Source organism: Grosmannia clavigera, assembly GCF_000143105.1.
Source record: "Grosmannia clavigera kw1407 unplaced genomic scaffold GCSC_144, whole genome shotgun sequence".
In the NCBI taxonomy this organism is placed as follows: domain Eukaryota; kingdom Fungi; phylum Ascomycota; class Sordariomycetes; order Ophiostomatales; family Ophiostomataceae; genus Leptographium; species Leptographium clavigerum.
In genome coordinates this window covers 1691662-1709066 of record NW_014040797.1, presented here as the reverse complement: position 1 = coordinate 1709066, position 17405 = coordinate 1691662, and the positions used below count along the sequence as shown (strand labels likewise).

General features: G+C 55.9%; 5 protein-coding genes across 5 annotated transcripts; 2 read left to right on the top strand and 3 right to left on the bottom strand.

Moving 5' to 3' along the window:
- Window positions 1-2558: 2558 nt before the first annotated feature.
- Window positions 2559-5845, top strand: CMQ_2736 (serine/threonine-protein kinase; the record flags this gene model as incomplete). Its single annotated transcript, XM_014316814.1, has 3 exons — window positions 2559-2657; window positions 2751-5637; window positions 5697-5845. The coding sequence occupies 3 exons, from the start codon at window positions 2559-2561 to the stop codon at window positions 5843-5845; spliced, it is 3135 nt and encodes a 1044-aa protein (XP_014172289.1).
- A 983-nt stretch (window positions 5846-6828) lies between these two features.
- On the bottom strand, window positions 6829-7947 carry CMQ_3130 (zeta toxin; the record flags this gene model as incomplete). Its single annotated transcript, XM_014317208.1, has 1 exon — window positions 6829-7947. The coding sequence occupies one exon, from the start codon at window positions 7945-7947 to the stop codon at window positions 6829-6831; it is 1119 nt and encodes a 372-aa protein (XP_014172683.1).
- Window positions 7948-8857: 910 nt separating this feature from the next.
- Window positions 8858-11976, bottom strand: CMQ_2642 (phytase; the record flags this gene model as incomplete). Its single annotated transcript, XM_014316720.1, has 4 exons — window positions 8858-10382; window positions 10462-10758; window positions 11046-11529; window positions 11652-11976. 4 exons carry the CDS (start codon window positions 11974-11976, stop codon window positions 8858-8860), a joined length of 2631 nt encoding a protein of 876 aa, XP_014172195.1.
- A 444-nt stretch (window positions 11977-12420) lies between these two features.
- CMQ_3168 (uncharacterized protein) lies at window positions 12421-12834 on the top strand (the record flags this gene model as incomplete). The annotated part of the gene is made up of 1 exon (XM_014317246.1): window positions 12421-12834. The coding sequence occupies one exon, from the start codon at window positions 12421-12423 to the stop codon at window positions 12832-12834; it is 414 nt and encodes a 137-aa protein (XP_014172721.1).
- A 1392-nt stretch (window positions 12835-14226) lies between these two features.
- CMQ_2950 (uncharacterized protein) lies at window positions 14227-15474 on the bottom strand (the record flags this gene model as incomplete). Its single annotated transcript, XM_014317028.1, has 2 exons — window positions 14227-15188; window positions 15246-15474. 2 exons carry the CDS (start codon window positions 15472-15474, stop codon window positions 14227-14229), a joined length of 1191 nt encoding a protein of 396 aa, XP_014172503.1.
- Between the last annotated feature and the right edge of the window lie 1931 nt (window positions 15475-17405).

Below are 17405 nucleotides of genomic sequence, written 5' to 3'. Positions count from 1 at the left end.
TGTATCTTGCCGCGATCCCTGATGGAGGCGAGATAGGGAATGTGATCGATTGGAGAGAAGGGCAACACGACTCTGTATGCGATGCACGCGTACAATACTTCTAGAAGGATGTCCTATTCCGTGCAAGGATGCCGGTCGAGGCAAGGACACCGAGGCTTTCCTGGCCGATGCACGGCACCGAGCAGCCCGTTCTATCGCGTACGATACATACTTGTTGATGTGCCTCCTCGTCGGACATGCCGGGCATACGAGTATGTATCTTACCGTGTAGGAGTAGGAGTAGCACAGAGAGAGGCAGCCACCCAACATTCCATATTTCGTTCTTTGTGCCCGACAGCGACTGTGATCCTCTCACAAGCGCAGAGATAACACAAGTGGCCCGACCGCATTCAGTCCCTGTACTCCGTACATGTGTAAGATACAAACTGCGCCAGACGCACTCGTGTGGATTGGCCCCATCCGACCTGCTCGTGCATGCACTGTAGTATCTTACCATGTTGCAGCTACGAGAGGTGGGGCCTCTCTGCTCCGTAGCAGCAAGAGGAAACAACGGCCTGCATAGCAGGGTAGCACTGGTACCCATCCAACGTTTTGTCGATCACGCCCGACAGGACTGACGATGGCGACCAGGAACGGGCCAAGACTGAGAAGTTGAAGCGGAAGAGAGTGGCACGGCAATCAGAGAGAAAAAGGAGCACCGCGAACCGATCGTCGTGACACAATCGCGCACGAAAGCCATTCGCCAACAATCGTGCTGCATGGGGCAATTCGGGTGCCAGACAGTCCGGCACAGTACACACAGTGCGCACAGCACCGGCGCAGCACGCCTTACAGCAGGTTCCAGAGGTTCCAGGGTATTTAGCCCATGCGGAGTGCCACTAAGGCCCTCCTTGGATTTTCCTCTTTTCTTTGTGTTAAGGCGACATCACACGACGGCCCCCCCTACAGCCGGCGCTAAGTCGGTACGAGATAACTCATACGCCTGGCGCTAGCGCGGCTGCAGCTGCGCACACTGTGCGCACGTTGTCTCGGCGCCCTCTGTACGAGTATCTTACATGGTTCCACCAGGTGGAGGAAGGGAAGCCTGGCGCTATGCCCAAGACCTGCTGCTTGTCAGATCCCGTATTGCGAGCTGGGAAAGAGCGATACGCTATCGCCGTCCACGCCACACACAACTGGCCCGCCTGCCTCGCCTACATCGCTGCCCTGTCCTGATTCGCTGCTTGCCCGTCAGCCTGTCATCTCCCCCTCTCTCGCTTGTCCCTTTCGCTCGTCCTTTCTCCGTCCCCTCCGTCTCTCTTCCTCTGTCTGTCCTCTCTCTCCGGTCACGCGCCACCGTCCCTACGACTTCAACTTCTTCTCGCCCTTCGTCCTCTATTTCTATCTCTTCCTTCTTTTCTTCGTCCCGCTTCCCACCACTTATCCACCGGTTGCTTATGTCACTTAGCCTCTTCTTGCTCAGCATCACCTTGTTATCTGAGTCATTCACTTGCACTTGGACCAGCCTCACCATTCATAAGCACAGTCCACGTGTCAAACCCCGCACGGTACGTCACTAGCCTGACGCCCTTGCGCATACCGTGCCAGAGTCCACTTCCCATCTCGCCAACCCTGGACGCTCTCTCTCTGTCTGCTCTTGTCTCTTGACTCCAGCCGATGGGTCATTTGTACCCCGGACTAACACGAGCCTCTCGCCCTCCCAGATCATCCGGCATCCCCATCCCTGCACGCCCTTGTTGACCTCATCCACCTGCTGAATCGGCCTCCCCCCTCTCATCCACCCAAGATACCAGCCGTTCTCCATCCTCACACGCTTTCAGTCACCTTCATCCTCGTCTCTGCTGTGCACAACAGATTCTCGGCCTCGAACCAGCTGTCGGCCTCTCTCCGAGTGTACGAACACAGCGACAAGAACATCCGCGCCAAAGTACGGCACTTCCTCCCCCGAATCTCCACTGTGCTCCACCACTCGGCTGGTCCAAAACACTTCGACAGCGACACACCCCCCGGCTCCAGCTGTCTCGCCCAAGCTGCGGCCTGCTGCAAGCTTCTGGCCCTGCTTCCTGCCTCCGATGCCTCTCCTGCGCTAGAAGAGCACGCAGACACAACCTACATGGTACTAGCCTATCGGATTCTCGCCGCCTCATTCGTCACCACAGACTCGCTCCCCTTTCTGTCTTCTTTTGCCCTCTCCTCTCCCTCGTCTGGACCTCTTCCTCTTCTTCCCAACTTCCTCTCGTTTCTGCTCCGTATAACTATTGCGCACTCACCGTCAAACATCCACCCTTGCCACTGCTCTTGTTGCCTACTCGCACACCAACTGCTAGCCCCATCTGCCATCTTATCTGTATCGCCTTATCTATCGCACCAAAAACAGTGTATGTATGTACATGACTGTCCCGCCTCTCCCAGCTTTCACGCCGCCCTCCTCCTAAGCCCGCTGGGCCGCTCTCCATCTACACCGTCCCCTCCAAGCAACTTCCTGACCACGCCCGTCGACCTCGCTCCTCGACAGACTCTTCAGTCCTGTACCCGTGCGAAAGCGGTTCATCATAGCCATGGCTTCGTCTTCGGCTAGGCGGCATCGCCTGGCCGAGGATGCCGTTGTCGGCCAGTTTGTCATTGGCGGCGAAATCGGCAAGGGCAGTTTTGCCCAGGTCTTCATTGGCAAGCACAAGGCAAGCACAGCGCCCAATCGTCGTGGTTCCTTTCTCCCCCCCTCGCTGCTGACTTTCCGTGCCTCTGATTAGGTTTCGGGCGCTGTCGTTGCCGTCAAATCGGTCGAGCTCGCTCGGCTGAACAAGAAGTTGAAGGAGAACCTCTATGGTGAGATCAAGATCCTCAAGACCCTGCGCCACCCACACATCGTCGCGCTGCACGACTGTGTCGAATCGGCTACCCACATCAATCTCGTCATGGAATACTGCGAGTTGGGCGACCTGTCCATGTTCATCAAGAAGCGCGAGAAGCTCGTCACCAACCCAGCCACACACGACATGGCTCGAAAGTATCCCAGTGCTCCCAACTCGGGCCTTAATGAGGTCATCACCCGCCATTTCCTCAAGCAGCTGGCCAGTGCCCTCAAGTTCCTGCGCGAAGGCAACTTTGTCCACCGCGACGTCAAACCCCAGAACCTCCTCCTCCTCCCGTCACCCCAGTTCCGGGATGTCCACAAGAGCACTCGTCCTATCCTTACCGCTAGCAACGATTCTCTCATCCCTGTCGCCGGCCTGGCGTCTCTACCTATGCTGAAGCTGGCCGATTTTGGTTTCGCCCGCGTCCTGCCCTCCACCACTCTCGCCGAGACGCTATGTGGCTCGCCCCTCTACATGGCACCCGAGATTCTCCGCTACGAGCGGTACGATGCCAAGGCCGACCTGTGGTCTGTCGGCACCGTCCTGTACGAGATGGTGTGCGGCCGCCCGCCGTTCCGGGCCAGCAACCATGTGGAGTTGCTGCGCAAGATCGAGGCGGCTGAGGACCTGATCAAGTTCCCTCGGGACTGCATTGTCACCACAGGCATGAAGAGCCTCATTCGCGCCCTGCTGAAGCGCAACCCTGTCGAGCGTCTCAGCTTCGAGAACTTCTTCAACCACGAAGTCGTCACAGGCCCCATCCCCGGTCTGGTAGAAGACGACATTCCCCGGCCCGAGCGCCAGCTGCTGGAACGTGTCCCTGAGCGCCGCTCCACCAGGGACCTGCGGCAAGCTCCGACATCGGCACCGACACCTTCATCCTACTCCAGCCCGGCTGAACCAGCAGCACCGGCGACGGCAGCCGTCACAGCCTCGGCGACACCGCCAAGCCGAAGGCACTCTTTCCGTCGATACATTCCCGAGAGCGCTTCAGCCGGTGCCGATAGTGACCGAGAAGTGGCAGCAGCAATTCCGGCTTCGCCCCGCGATCGATCTAGCCGCGGCGACCCTGGCGTCCAGCGGATGAGCTACTCACCGAGACACCATGACATTCCCGACGGCCTCGGAATCCGACGACCACAGGCACAGCCGTCGGTGTCTGCGCCAAGTCGGCCAGGGCTGCATGATGATCGGAAACATCGGCTGTCAAGCGCATCTCTCAAACAGCAGTATATGCAGGGTAAGGACCAGCTGCTGCAAATGAAGAAAGAAAAGAAAAAACCGACAGCTGACAATGCCATCCCTGCAGAAGCACCACGGAGCAGTCGTGGAGCCTTACTCTCCGAGGAACAGGAGCGGGCAGCCCAGGACATCGCCTTCGAGCGGGATTATGTTGTCGTAGAAAAGAAGCACGTCGAAGTCAACGCGTTTGCCGACGAGATGGCTGCCAACCCGCGACTGACGGCACAGTACCAGGTTCTCGGAGGCAGCTCGACGACACCGCCCAAGACGATGGTACGCCGTGCCACACAGCAGGGGCACCCAACATCATCTACCGGGGCCATTGCGCCAACGCCTTCACGGGCCATGCAGGTAGCCCAGGGCGCTCTCTCACGGCCATACCACGGCGAGCGGCAAACCTCCATGTCTGCCAGCCCGAATTCGACCACGTCGTTTATCGCCAAGGCAATCCACGACGCCAGCTTCCGACTGCTGGGTGTCAAGAACCCGGCCGCCCTGATTGGCAAGGGTGCTTCGCCGCCACAGCTTTACAGCCCGTTCCCATCCTACCCCACGCCGTCAGGGCCTCCGTCAGCGGCGCTCCTCACAGACGGCAGGCCGGGCAGTGGCGTTGACGACGGCACCGGCTACGGCGGCGGGTCGGCAATAGCGACAGGCGCTTCTGCCAACGGAGACGCACGTGTGGCTCTGCTGATCGAGGACTATGCAACACGCAGCGACGTGGTGTACGGGTTTGCCGAGGTCAAGTACAAGCAGCTGATGCCGCTGGCGCCATCAGCCGAGCACGATCTGAGCGGATTGCCGGCGGCAGACAAGCTCAACACGCAGGAGGACGAAGACGAGCTCACGATCGATGCGATCGTGGTGCTGTCGGAAGAGGCACTCGTGCTGTACGTCAAGGCACTCTCACTGCTGGCCAAGTCGATGGACATTGCCGGCATGTGGTGGAAGACGAAGATGCGCGACATGCCGGGCGATACTGGCCGTGGCAGCAGCGGCGGTGGCGGTTATGTGGCAGTGGTGCGCGACTCCCCGCTCGGCCAGCGCATCAACGCAGCAGTCCAGTGGGTGCGGTCGCGCTTTAACGAGGTGCTGGAGAAGGCAACGTTTGCGCGCGAGCGACTGCTGGAGGCGCAGAGGCGACTGCCAGTGGACCACCCCAGCCACCCAAGCAACCACAACCGGGACCCAGTTGGCAGTGCGGGCAGCTCTGGGGGGGTGAGCACAGACGGCGTGTTCCTCAGCAGTGGTGTCAGTGCCGAGAAGCTTATGTACGATCGCGCAGTCGACATGAGCCGGTCGGCAGCCATTGGCGAGATTTCTAACGACGATCTGGCTGGCTGCGAGCTGTCGTATGTGACGGCCATCTGCATGCTGGAGGCGGTGCTCGATACAGACGAAGACGCGACTGTGACCCCTCGACGGAAGGTGTCTGGTGGCGGTGGTGGTGGCAGCTCTGGCTCGTACCGGGATGAGAAGTCGATGCGTGAGGAAGACACGGGCGACATCAATATGGAGGACCAGAAGACGGTGGAGATGAGTATGTGTTCTGCCCCCCTGTGGCGTGTGCGTGTGAGTCGACCAGAAGCTGACCAACAGTGATCACGATGATCAAGCAGCGGCTTGCTGCAGTGCGTAAGAAGGCCCGTCTCATCTCGAGCCATTCACGAGCGGCACAGCAGCAGCATCTCATCCGACGACGCAGCGGTGATGTGACTCCTCGCAGCGTTCCATCGCACGCGTCGTGAGAGGTGGCTGGCGAGACCCATGAAAATGCCAAACACAAAAACACGACAAAAAGGGCAAGCAGACCGGACATGAATACACAGGGCCTCGCGGCAACTGTTGTAAGAGACGGCCTATCGCCCTGACACTGACGCCTTGACGCCCTGACGTTGTAACGCCTGCCTTTCCTTCATGGGTCGGAGTATGCATTTCTTGTTTATTATTTCATTTTTTTCTGATTGTGTGTGATTGAGCCATTATTTTCGGTCATGTGTTTCTTTTTCTGTTAATGGTATTTCTGAGGCCCTTTCTTCTGGCTTTTCTTTCGTCTGCTCTTTGCTCTTTTTCGACGACTCACATGGCCAACGGGAACGGCTCATAAACTGGCGTTGGTTGGAACTGGGAATACCATTGTATATGGCCATTGAAGGGGCGTCCTTCTGTCCTGCCATCGGAATTCCTACTTGCTCTGGGAGCTGCGCACGACGACGCATACAGGCCGGCTAAAGGCCTATTTTGGAGGAACACAGTACGATGCACTGGCTGCGAATGCTTTGAAGGAAGGAATTTGGTGGGCAACGGCTTAGGGTAAAGACGCTTACTTGTCTGTATGTGTGTTTGTTCATCCTCCTAGTGTGAGATAAATGTGTTACGGATTTTCTCGTTTCTTATTGCCGTCCCCAAAACTGTGGACGGGAAGTCGTTGTATAGGATAAGAAGGGGCGCGTCGCTCTTGCCTAGATTGTGAATCTATTACACCCTGCTCTTGCATCTGCTGACGGTGGCAACTGGCCATTATGTGATGTATGTGTTAGTGCGGGTACGTTCGCGCCTTCCTTTCTATCGTCCTTTCCATTTACATCTCACCAGTCCTTTTTCTCTTTGATCAATTCTCTATTCACTCTTCTTTCGTGCTATACAAATATCACAAGCCTATAGGCATCATCTCTTCAACAGTCTGTTTTCGATGGATCCAATTGAAGAAGACCGTCGTCCTCTTCGGCGCCTACCAATCACGACATTTTCGAACAATGAGTGCTACATTCACATCGGCCATCTCATTATTATCTTCATCTCTTGTCTTTCTGGCATCGGCTGGAAGATACACAGAGGCTAGCAATGAAAGCTCTGCCTCTCGCCCTGGATGCAGTGCGGACAGCCGGGCCACGTCTGAGGCAAACAAGGCAGCCTCGGCCGGCACGTCGCAGCGCTGCCGTTCTGCTGCGAGGGTCTGGCCGATGTGTGGAGGGCTGATGCGCCACGACGGCTTCTGTGTCGCCTCGCCGCAGTTCTCGCCCCAGTAGTTGGCGTACACCACCTTGTTGCCGCGCCGCAGGATGATCACGGCGTCGGCCAGAGGTCCGTCGTCTTCGCTGTCACCGTCTCTGTCCCTGCCACCTTCACCGCTATCCAGCCAGACAGCCAGCTGGGCGAGGCCGGCATAGCTCTCGTCGTGGATCTTTCTGGGCGTCAGGCGACGGCCGAGCGATGGCTTCCCTCCGTCGACCTGCTGCTCCGACTCCAGCTCTTTCTGGGGATCTGCATCCAGATACCGCGCCAGCAGGCCCAGCCGCGACTGTGCCACATGCACGGCCATCATGACCAGACACACGCGATAGCCGGCGCGCCGGAACGTGCGCGCCATCTGGGCAACGTCCTGCGGGAACCGGCTGGCCGACTCGACCAGCACGTCACAGCGCCGCTCGGCAGCCACAGCACAGGCGCGCGTCAGCCATCGCCGGGCGTCGTGACCAGTGGCCGCGGAGGCGAGCCCGGGTGGTCCCTGGCCGGTGGCAGCCGCAGCGACAAGGCCGGCATACGCAGGGTGGTAGGGCTTGTGGGTATCGGCAACGAGGTGGCAGAGTGGCAGACCGGAAGCAGGGCTTTCTCTCAAGGCAGCCGCCAAGACCGGAGCTGTGTGGGATTTGCCGGCGCCGGTCTGCCCAGCAAGCAGGATGCAGACCGGACGCGATGACGCAGAGAATTCGGCATCCAGGCGAGGGCCGTTCGCTGCAGCCGAATCGCTGCCGGAGAAGAGGGGGCCGAACTCGGCCGGCCGGATAAGCCGCTCAAAGATGGCCGCGTTCTCCTCGTCAGAAAGGTAGTAGTCGCTCGGCTTGGACATTTCACAGCAGCCAAGGGGAAACGGACAAATGGGAGGGAGATCAGGAACAGAGCCCAAAAAGAGCGCTCCAGGAATGAGGGAGCAAAGCCCGAAAATGACTAGGTCAAAAGCTATCAGGCATGACTTGCAGAAATACGGCATTACACAATAAGGCACAGTTCTCCCATTGGCCCGTCTACTTTGCATCGCTCCGATCTGTCCTGGCCAACAGCCTCGAGAAGACTGTCTTGCCAAAGCATCGCGACTTTGCTGTGGTCTTGCAACGTATGAATGCACGCCCATATACACTGTACGGCAGAGTGCTTACTAAATGGATTTGTTGCCGGCAGGGCAGATATCTAATATCTCACATTAATAATTACTACTAGCTTCGCCCGAACAACGATGAGTGCCAGACGCATGCAGCCAAAGCCACCCTCGTCTGACGGTGGAGGCAGGGTCACATTCCCCTGTCGCGTGCTTGCTGCGTGTCTGGTTGGTCCAGTGCGGCCGTGTCCATTCGCAGAGAAACCGAAAACGCAGCCCAATCCGACCTGCAAAGCTCGCATCCCAACCATGCATGTCTCGCTGGCCGTTTGCAGGAATATTGCTTTGCAGTCCACCATTGCCCCGTCCGGCTGTCCGTCTCTGGTCACATCAGCAGAGCAGCGTGGCAGCCACGCACACATTGCCATGCAATACACATACACACCGTCTCTCGCTCTCTCGTATCATGGCCCCCGCTGAGGAGACTGGGTGTAAAAAACGGCAGAACAGACCTGTGTTGCCTCTACTGTGTAGGATTGTCACATACGACTGAAGACGGAAGAACTGGAGACGGGCAACTGGAGATGAGGACACGTCCTCCCTCGTCTGGGCGTGAGTGTAGTGTAGAAGTAGCCAGTACTTGCGGCAGTCTCTTTCTTTCTCTTTAGGCAAAGCAGTCGTCCCAGTGGCCGCCGCTGCGGGCAAAGGCCAGGCTGTCGATGAACCGGCTGAGCGTGCAGCGTCCGAGCTGGTCGGCGCCGCAGCGCACCAGTGGCACCACGCGGTCGTTGACGAGCACGCGTACGAGCTCCTCGCTGCCGTCGTTGCCGTCGTTGCCGCCGTCACACACCATCTTCTCCACGTACATGCGCGCTGCAAACGGCACCACCCAGCTGGCCGCGTAGCCACGCATGTCCCCGGGCTCGGTGCGCGTCGTATTGGACGGCTGCAGCGGCGCCGAGAAGCCGGCAATAGCATCGTCACTCCCATTGTACAGGCCCAGTGCGGCAAAGATGTTGGCCATGTCGTTGTCGTGGCTGAAGTCGGCGTACAGCGTGGCGTTGAGCGGGAAGGTCGCCGGGTCTGCGTCCAGCGAGCGGTTCGTCGTCGTGTGGTCGACCACCGGCGTCTTTGTGAGTCGTGCCACCAGCTCGTTGACGTAGCCCACGCCCTGCGTCCCCCCCAGCGCGCTGCCGTCACCGTAGCCGTACCACTTGCCCAGCGTCTGGAAGTAGTCGTAGCGCTGCCATTCTGTCTCCGAGAACAGATCGCAGAATGGCGACAACCGCTGCCCTCCGCTCGTCTTGCCATCCGCGCCGTCGGTGTCGTCGTCCCCGTTTGCAATCGTCTCAAACGGACACAGGTCCATCAAGGCGATCGTGTCAACGTCCGAAATGTTGGATCCCGGAAGACCCCGGTTCAGTCGCGCCGTAATGTCCGGCACAAACGTCTCGGCATACGTCCTCTGCGCCTGTAGGCCTGCGCGGCCCGAAAACGCCTTGCAGAGTCCGTTGTAGCTGAGCGTGTTGTTGAAGCCGCTCTCCTCTGGGATCACGACGAGCGGCTGTTCCGCCGTCGCCGACAGCTGTTCCGTGGCGAAGGCCGGGTCCTGCTTCCGCGCCTTGTGAAAACCATGGATCCAATCGATCGCCGATACGAGCACACGATGCTGTCCAGCTGAGCGCACAAATGGCATGACAACCGATGAGGCAGACGAGGTCGAGGACGACAGAGACACCACCAGCGAGCGGTACCGGTTGAAGAAGTGCTCGCCCGAGTGCACCATCTGCCGCTCGCCGAAGACCGTCAGCTCGTCCGCCCCGAGCTGGTACGAGTAGTCGGCCAAGAACGCAAACTTCCCGTCCGGGCCATCCGAAAAGCGCTCCACCGAGTCTTGGATGTGCTCAATCAGCGCCCCGTACGCTATCGACTTGCCTGCCGTGGGATCGCGACCGCCGTGACGCGACAGCACCTGAGCGAACGTGAAGTGACAGTTGGGGGGGAGCTCTGCCGCATCCAAGACATGGTCCGTTCCCCCTGAGACATCGCCTGCAACAGCAGAGTCTGTGGGCGACGGCACAGAGAAAAAAGGCGCGTATTGGCCCCATTGCTGCGCCACGGACGCATAGCATTGGTAGCCATGGTCAACGGTATCGCAGGAAGCACCCTTTATAACCTTTGAAGCCCGGCTGGAGTACGACAATTGTCAGTGGATAGTTTATAAAAAGAAGGAAATTGGCCTGTAGGGAGACGTGAAAAATTACGCACGAGAAGGTGATCCCGAGGTATGATACCAGGATAATCGACACAGTCATGAGGCTCAGCTTGAGCAGCGACCGGTTGCTGCGTGCCCACACCCCAGATACGCTGCCACTTTCGTTTCCGCTCTCCGTCTGTGGTAGCAGCCCGCGTGGTTGTCTCCTAAGCCGTGAGAAGTGACCGCGACGATCATGTGAGTTGGTACTCGTTTCTGCGAGGCGCTGGTATCGAAAATCGCGGTCCAAAAAGGAGCGGACAGCATCTTTGGCAGACCCCAGGCCCATTGTGAAGCTGATTATGATAGACCTGTATTTGTTATATAAACGTACTCGGGATGATTTGAAGCTTTATTCGATGAGAGAGATGAATGTCCTACAAGTGCTAATTGGGAAGGAACCGCCCTGAAACCCGCTATCCACACAAGCTGCCACTTTCTGCGCCAGCCAATCAAAGTTTAGACCACTGACATCCGCCAAACTCATGACGGCGACCCAACCTGGATAAACACCATCAAAACAGCTGCATAGCTGTTGCCATCCGAGTTAGCTGCCGTCCTCTCTGTATGACAATTCAAACTCGCACTTCGCACTTACGCAGCTGTAGCCCCTAACGCTTCAAACGGTTTCGAGGCCATGGCAAATGACAGCATCAGCAAAAAAGCCAATATGAAAACTGTAATAACGACGAGCTTCATTGTTGTGTTTGCCATGAATTGAAGAACCCAAAGCGGTGTGATCAGCATGAAGATGCCGACTGCAATTATTACACCTGTGGCGAAATCATCCATGCGCTTATCCAGGTAATATTGAACTGTGTCGTCATCAGGCGGAGAACCGTCTTTCGAGGGTTGTCGCCAGATTCGCAGAGTTCGAAGTCGCCGAGAGCTGTCGATCATTCGGCGAAGGGGCATCTTGTCCTTTTTTACTACGCATATGAGGTCCTCCTCATGCGTGAGGTAACCCCGTTCGCTGATGGCTGCATTGTCATAATTGCATTGCCAGGTGCGAATGTTCTTGATGTCTCGCATCGGTGCCTTGGAAAATTGCCTCAGACTGGACTGCTGCAGAATGTGCTTGTCTACGGCTCTGTCAGCTCTGGTATTTTCTGAAACAAGGATGAGAACGGACTGTAACGATACAGCTCATCTGATATTGTGTCTAACAGAGCTGTTCGATCTTCAAGATCATCCCTGAATGTACCGTTGTTTACGTCTTCGGCGTCTCGACGACTGTATTTTTTGTCTAGCTCGGCCAGCTCTTCTTCCAGAGCAGATATTTGGTCCTGCAAAGCAAGCGTCACACGTGCATTTAAAGTGTCAAACCGACGCACTATGAAGAAATCGGTATCGGAGGCAATGAACTTGGAGTATCCGTTGTAGCCAATGAATTTCCAGGGCTTCAGCTGAATCTCTTCCAATGAAGGCTCTTCTTGAGCATCAAGACTTGGGGGGAAGCTCGACGTAGAGCTCTGCTCAGCGGATGGAGTCTGCGTTAAGCTGGATGCTGCCGATATGCCTGTCGACATAGTACTTTAAAAGAATGTCTGATTCACGATACTTTGTTTTTCAAAAGGACATCAAAACGCTGGTACAAAGACGGTATGGCATTCCACTTAAAACAAGCTTCGCCGCGAGGCGCAGCGAAGGTCTGCATCGGGCAACCGCTTAGGTCGATAGCCCAATATATGCATTTTCAAACCTGCACCTGAAAATTGTGCTGTCATTGGTGGGGAAACACCCGAGATAAGGTGCACTGCCACAGGGTAGCAATAAGGCAGCCTGCAAGGCGAAGACGACGAAATCGGGCACCTGGTGATAAAACTACGGTATGAGTCGTTCTTTATAACATGCCCATCTAGATTATTTCTAGAACCCTCGTGCTCAAAAAGTGTCTTAGCTTTTTCTCACCTCCGCTATTGTCCCTCGTCTCATATATTCGGTTGTGGCCTCTGATAATCTCTTGTGCGAAGATGGAAAATAGGGAATCCAACGGAATCGGCCATGCTAGAGAGTATGTCGATGATTCGGCACAACAATCCGAATACGTCAAAATCGAGGAAATGAAGAAACGAGTAAAAAATGCCGGGGGCACCATGTCACAACCCCAGCTACACGGCCCAGAGCCAGAAAAAGGCAGTCAAGAGCCTGGCTGCGTGGTCACCGAGGAAGCTAAGGATACTTCTCCCCCAAACCACGCATCTGTTCGTGTTCATTCGGAAGAAACCTCAGTTGCACTCCCTAAGCCAGAGTATCGAAGCGTTCCCGCGCATGTCAAGCGCAGAACGGATCACAAAATTCATGCTGTTCAACCACCGGCCAATGCGTCGAGCTCGCGACCAGTCCCAACAGACCAAAGAAAGAATCACTCGTCCCGGAAGCAATGAAAAGATAAAAAAGGTCTCCGCGGTGATGGAAGCGGAAGCGAGAGTGACGATGATGGCCGAAACTCAAGTAAAAACGAGGACGACGCCGCCACGACAAAACGTAAGAAGCCGACACCAGCAGAGCAATAACAACAGGCTGTAACAGGACTACCTACTATGGAAGAGCAAGGGAAAGACGAGATACAGCGTCTGCAATTGTTACACGAACTGAGGGAGTTCCAGAGACTATCGAGTACAGCCCTGTCGCTTCGCGAAGCGAACCGCAAGTGTCTTGACGGGAAACTGGCTACTCTCAAAAAGCGCTGCCGCAAATATGATTCTAGGTCGTCTGCTACAGATGTCGATTCAATTCGTTCCGAAGTGCGGCTAGAAAGTGCTCACCTTCAGGATTATCTTGACGAGGTTCTATATGGCTACATCGTCGACAATACCGGAATTGACGAGCAGTCGGGGATTCAATCCCGTCTACCTCTATCTAAACTTGGTGTTGTGCAGCAAATAGAGGAAAATATCTTGCGTCGTTACCATCGTTTCGATACACTGGATAGCTCAAATGGTCCAGATCAAAGCGCTCGTCTCGCATGGCTTCTCAGAACCATGCGCAAAGAGAAACCGGACATCTTAACATGGGATCGTATTGGTATCGTTCCGGAAAGGGAAGTACTCAGAAAATCAACGGATAATTATTTTGATGGGCTTCGTTTCAGCTTGGATTATTACTATAACCCAATCAGATATCCGACGACTATCAAAACGAAGCCTTGGCCGGGAATTTGCGATGTGTTTGACAACTTGGACGATCCTGGCGTGAGAGAGGATTACGTCATGTGGGCGTACTCTAAAATACGATACGACGAGCTTAACGACTATCGCCGCACGGTCGAACTCCAACAACAACAACAACAACGGGTGAAGACCATCCGCCAATTTCGTTATGATTTGAAAATCATGAGAGTAAACATCCAGCAATAGTTTTTTGAAGCTTCCGGCACTGTCTCTCTTGTCTTGTCCAAGAATGGTTCGCCATCGACGATTAAACAGGTGGAGCATCAAGATTTACGAAGACTTGGTTGGCACACAGACGAGTTTGCATACTGGCGCCACGCACTCGAAAGTCAGATGATTTACAGAATCACCATGGATGAAGAAGTTTTGGGTGCATATAATTACCGTGGAGTTTTTGTTTCTTTGGAAAATTCGGGCTATGTTGGGGGTAAATCCTAGGAAGCTGAAAATTATACCCGAGGAGGCGCCGTCCTGGATATCTCACGCCGAGTCATACAAAAACATTTGACTGAATTAGTCGTGGTATCTATAGCAAAAAGAAAATTTACGGACCGACCGAGCTTCTAAACACTTTTCCTCAGGAACGAACCTATCCCCAAACACGCCTCAAAAAGCCACGCCAACACTTTGCGGTCTGCTCAGTATACCGTTCCCGAAATTAGACGCCTTCTCGGTGGCTAGGGCGGACGCAACAACAGGGGTCATAGTTGTGACCGTTGACGGTGTTGTCGTTGCCGTTTCCTGTCTACTCGTCACCGGCGAGCTGCTTGGTGACCATGTGTCCGTCAAGATTGTCTGGTCTTCGTCCCCGTACTCATAATCGTCCTCCTCCATGCCGTTGTCCACAATCTCCGTTTGGCGCTCTGAGGTTTGTCCTCTCTCGTTCTCTCGCTCAGTTGTCCATGTAGAGAGTGTGTCCACGGTCAATGCGGTGTCCATGCTGGTTCGGTCGTATGTTCGTCCATCAAGAGTAGGCGGCAGGACACACTGATAATACCCGTCCTTGTCGGTCACAGGCCGCGGAAGGTTTGTGACCGAGTCGAAGCTCATACCGCGCTTATGCATTTGCTGATGGCTAGCATTGTTGTGGCCGCTGTCTCCAGGGAAAAGCCAGTTCGATACCCGCGAAAACGACTTCTTTTTCCGCAGCGGTGGCCGCAACACCAGCGGCAAAGGCGGCGCCAAGGGAACGTCGATGGGACGCCCATTGATTCGTGAACCCGTCCATGCAGATGCGGCAGCTTTGGCTTTGGTAGCTGCGGTGGCTGCAGACACCACCGAAGCAGCCGATAACATAGAAAGTTCGGATGATCTGGAAGTCTGGGATTGTGCCATCGGTGGCGTTTTCGGGGACACATTAGTAGGTGTGACCATCTCAGTCCGTCGTGAGAGAAGATAAAGTGGCGCTGGCACAATACTAGGCTGTGTGCTGCGCCCTTCTTCTGTGATCGGCGAGATAGGCGTGCTATTGCGAGGCGGTGCGGTCTTTGGGCGCTCCGTACTCAGTCGCTCGGCGAAAGATGGCGCTGCAGACGGCGTGGCCGGGATGGAAGGCATCGGCTCGAAGTCTGACGGACGACTCAGTATGTGCTGACTAATGCCCATAGAAAGACCGGGGTTCTCACCCTGCCTGCAGACCGTCGATGGCCTACTGTTGGCATATAGGCTCTGCCTCTCGACGACCGAGTCGATGTCTGCCTGCAGCTTTTCCATCTCGATCATAGCACCGGCAATCCGTTCAACCATAGACTCGACGGCCGGCGACGAGTATGAACGCAGCCGGGACCGAGGCGGAATAGTCGGTGGAGGGGGCGTCTCGGTCCTGCCGGCGCTCTTCCCACTCCGGATGCTCATTCCACTTCGGACGCTCTTTGAGCCTGGGGCGGCTGTCCAATCAGTAGGCAACGGCCTTCGGGGGACATGAAACGAGATGGTCGAGTAACTGCGATCAAGCGCCGCAAGGGTAGAGTTTCCTGTGCTGCCACTCCTTGTGTGCGTGCGAGATGGTATTGGCAATTCGTCACCGTCAACGGCGGGACTTGAGCCAAGATCCGGGGAGGTTGTCAAAGAACCAGCTTGGTTACCTGAACTGTAGGTGCTGCGTAGAGGGTGAGAGGAGGGAGGCTGTTGCTGAGAAGGTTGGTATGGATGAGATACAGGCGGGAATGTAAATGACTCGGATTGCAAGTGGCGGAAGTTTGTCGGAGCCGATATTTGTGGCCGACGTGATGATGAAGAAAAGATGGAATGGGAGGATTCGTGAGTCCGGAAACGTCGGCGCACTGACATGCTGCGGCGACCACCGAGCGATCCGGATCTGGAACGAGAGCGAGACTGCAGCCTCGAGATTGACGCAAAATTCTTGGCAGTGTTCTCGACAGCAGACTCAGGAGCATCGTACGCATTGGCACTGATGGTGGTTGTCATCTGTGTCATAGACGGCCACTGTGTCGTACCGTCGGGATTCTGGCCAGTTTCTGGTCCAGTGTGTGGTGCGAAAGTTGGCGGTGGCGTAAAGACAGGCTCGGCAGACCAGACAGCTACATCCTTTTCCGGATCTTGGGATGTGAGCAGGCTGATTGTAGACGGCAGAACTGAGCCAGAGGGACACTCACGACGAGGCCGGCCTCGTCCATGTAAGCGCGGGGACGACGAGCCGCAGCAGAATGCCAAGGTGTGAAGCCACAATGAAGATGTGCTCGCAGACATGGCGGCGATCAACAAGTGTCATGCTCGAGAAGGGAAGAACAGAGATATGTTTTAAGAAGGTAAAGCGAAAGAGTGCAGAGAAGCGAGCAAGAAATAGCGAGTACGGATAAATTAGGAAGAAGAGACGACGGCCAGCGACACTTTCTCGACAACACAGAGAGACAAAGCAACAAAGACCGGGCACCAAAGATGAACCAAGAAAGGCGGTTGTAAGAAGAAACGGTAAGATCTCGAGCCGGTGGATCGGACGAACGAAAGGCGAAGAAAGGGCCTTTATAAAACAGAGTCCTCGAGGGGGTCACACTATGGCTTGATGGCGTAAGCTTGGGCAGACATCAACACAAAGCAGGAACAGGAAGGGGCCACCGGAGACGGAAAGGGGATGCGGCCCAACGAAGCGGCCACGCCACTGGACGTGCCTTCCCAAAGCTGCTCTGGGGGCTACATCGTCTCGTCCAATTCTGTCATTTGTCATGCGCTCAGTAGCTTCCTTTGTCAAAGACAGAGTGGTTGCATGGAGTACCAGCTACAACACAGCCAAGACGCACTTACACCCACACCTCCCGCTGGTCTGCAAGAGCGGCGAAACTGGACAAATGAAGGAAGGACAGGCAGATGATCGAAAGCCACACCATAGGGCCGCAGCTGGCTGGGACGGCGTCGTTGGCTACTGAAGAAAGCAGGTTGCGATCGGCCTGCAGCTGAGCCTTGCGTGCTGATAGGCCGGCGAAGGACTAGTTGCCAGCCAGTCGGCGCTTATAGATTGGCATTCTCGAAAGCCAGGGGGCGTCGAAGTGGGCGGAAACGAGTGGCTGAACGGGCGCTACAAGGAACACGACCACGAGCTACGACGAAAAGAGCGCAGCAGAAAAAAAAGGTGCAGGATCCACCAGTCGAATGAGTTGGACGCTGTCGACCAGCGACTGCATGTCTCAGTTCTGCGCCCTCGACAGGGAACATACCAAAATAGACGGACTGGAGGGGGTGAGGCCGCAGCAAAGATACCGTATCACAGCCCGGAAGCCGGCCTGTGCTCTGTTTCTCCGTGTTTGATGTGAACTGCTGCAGGGCGAGAC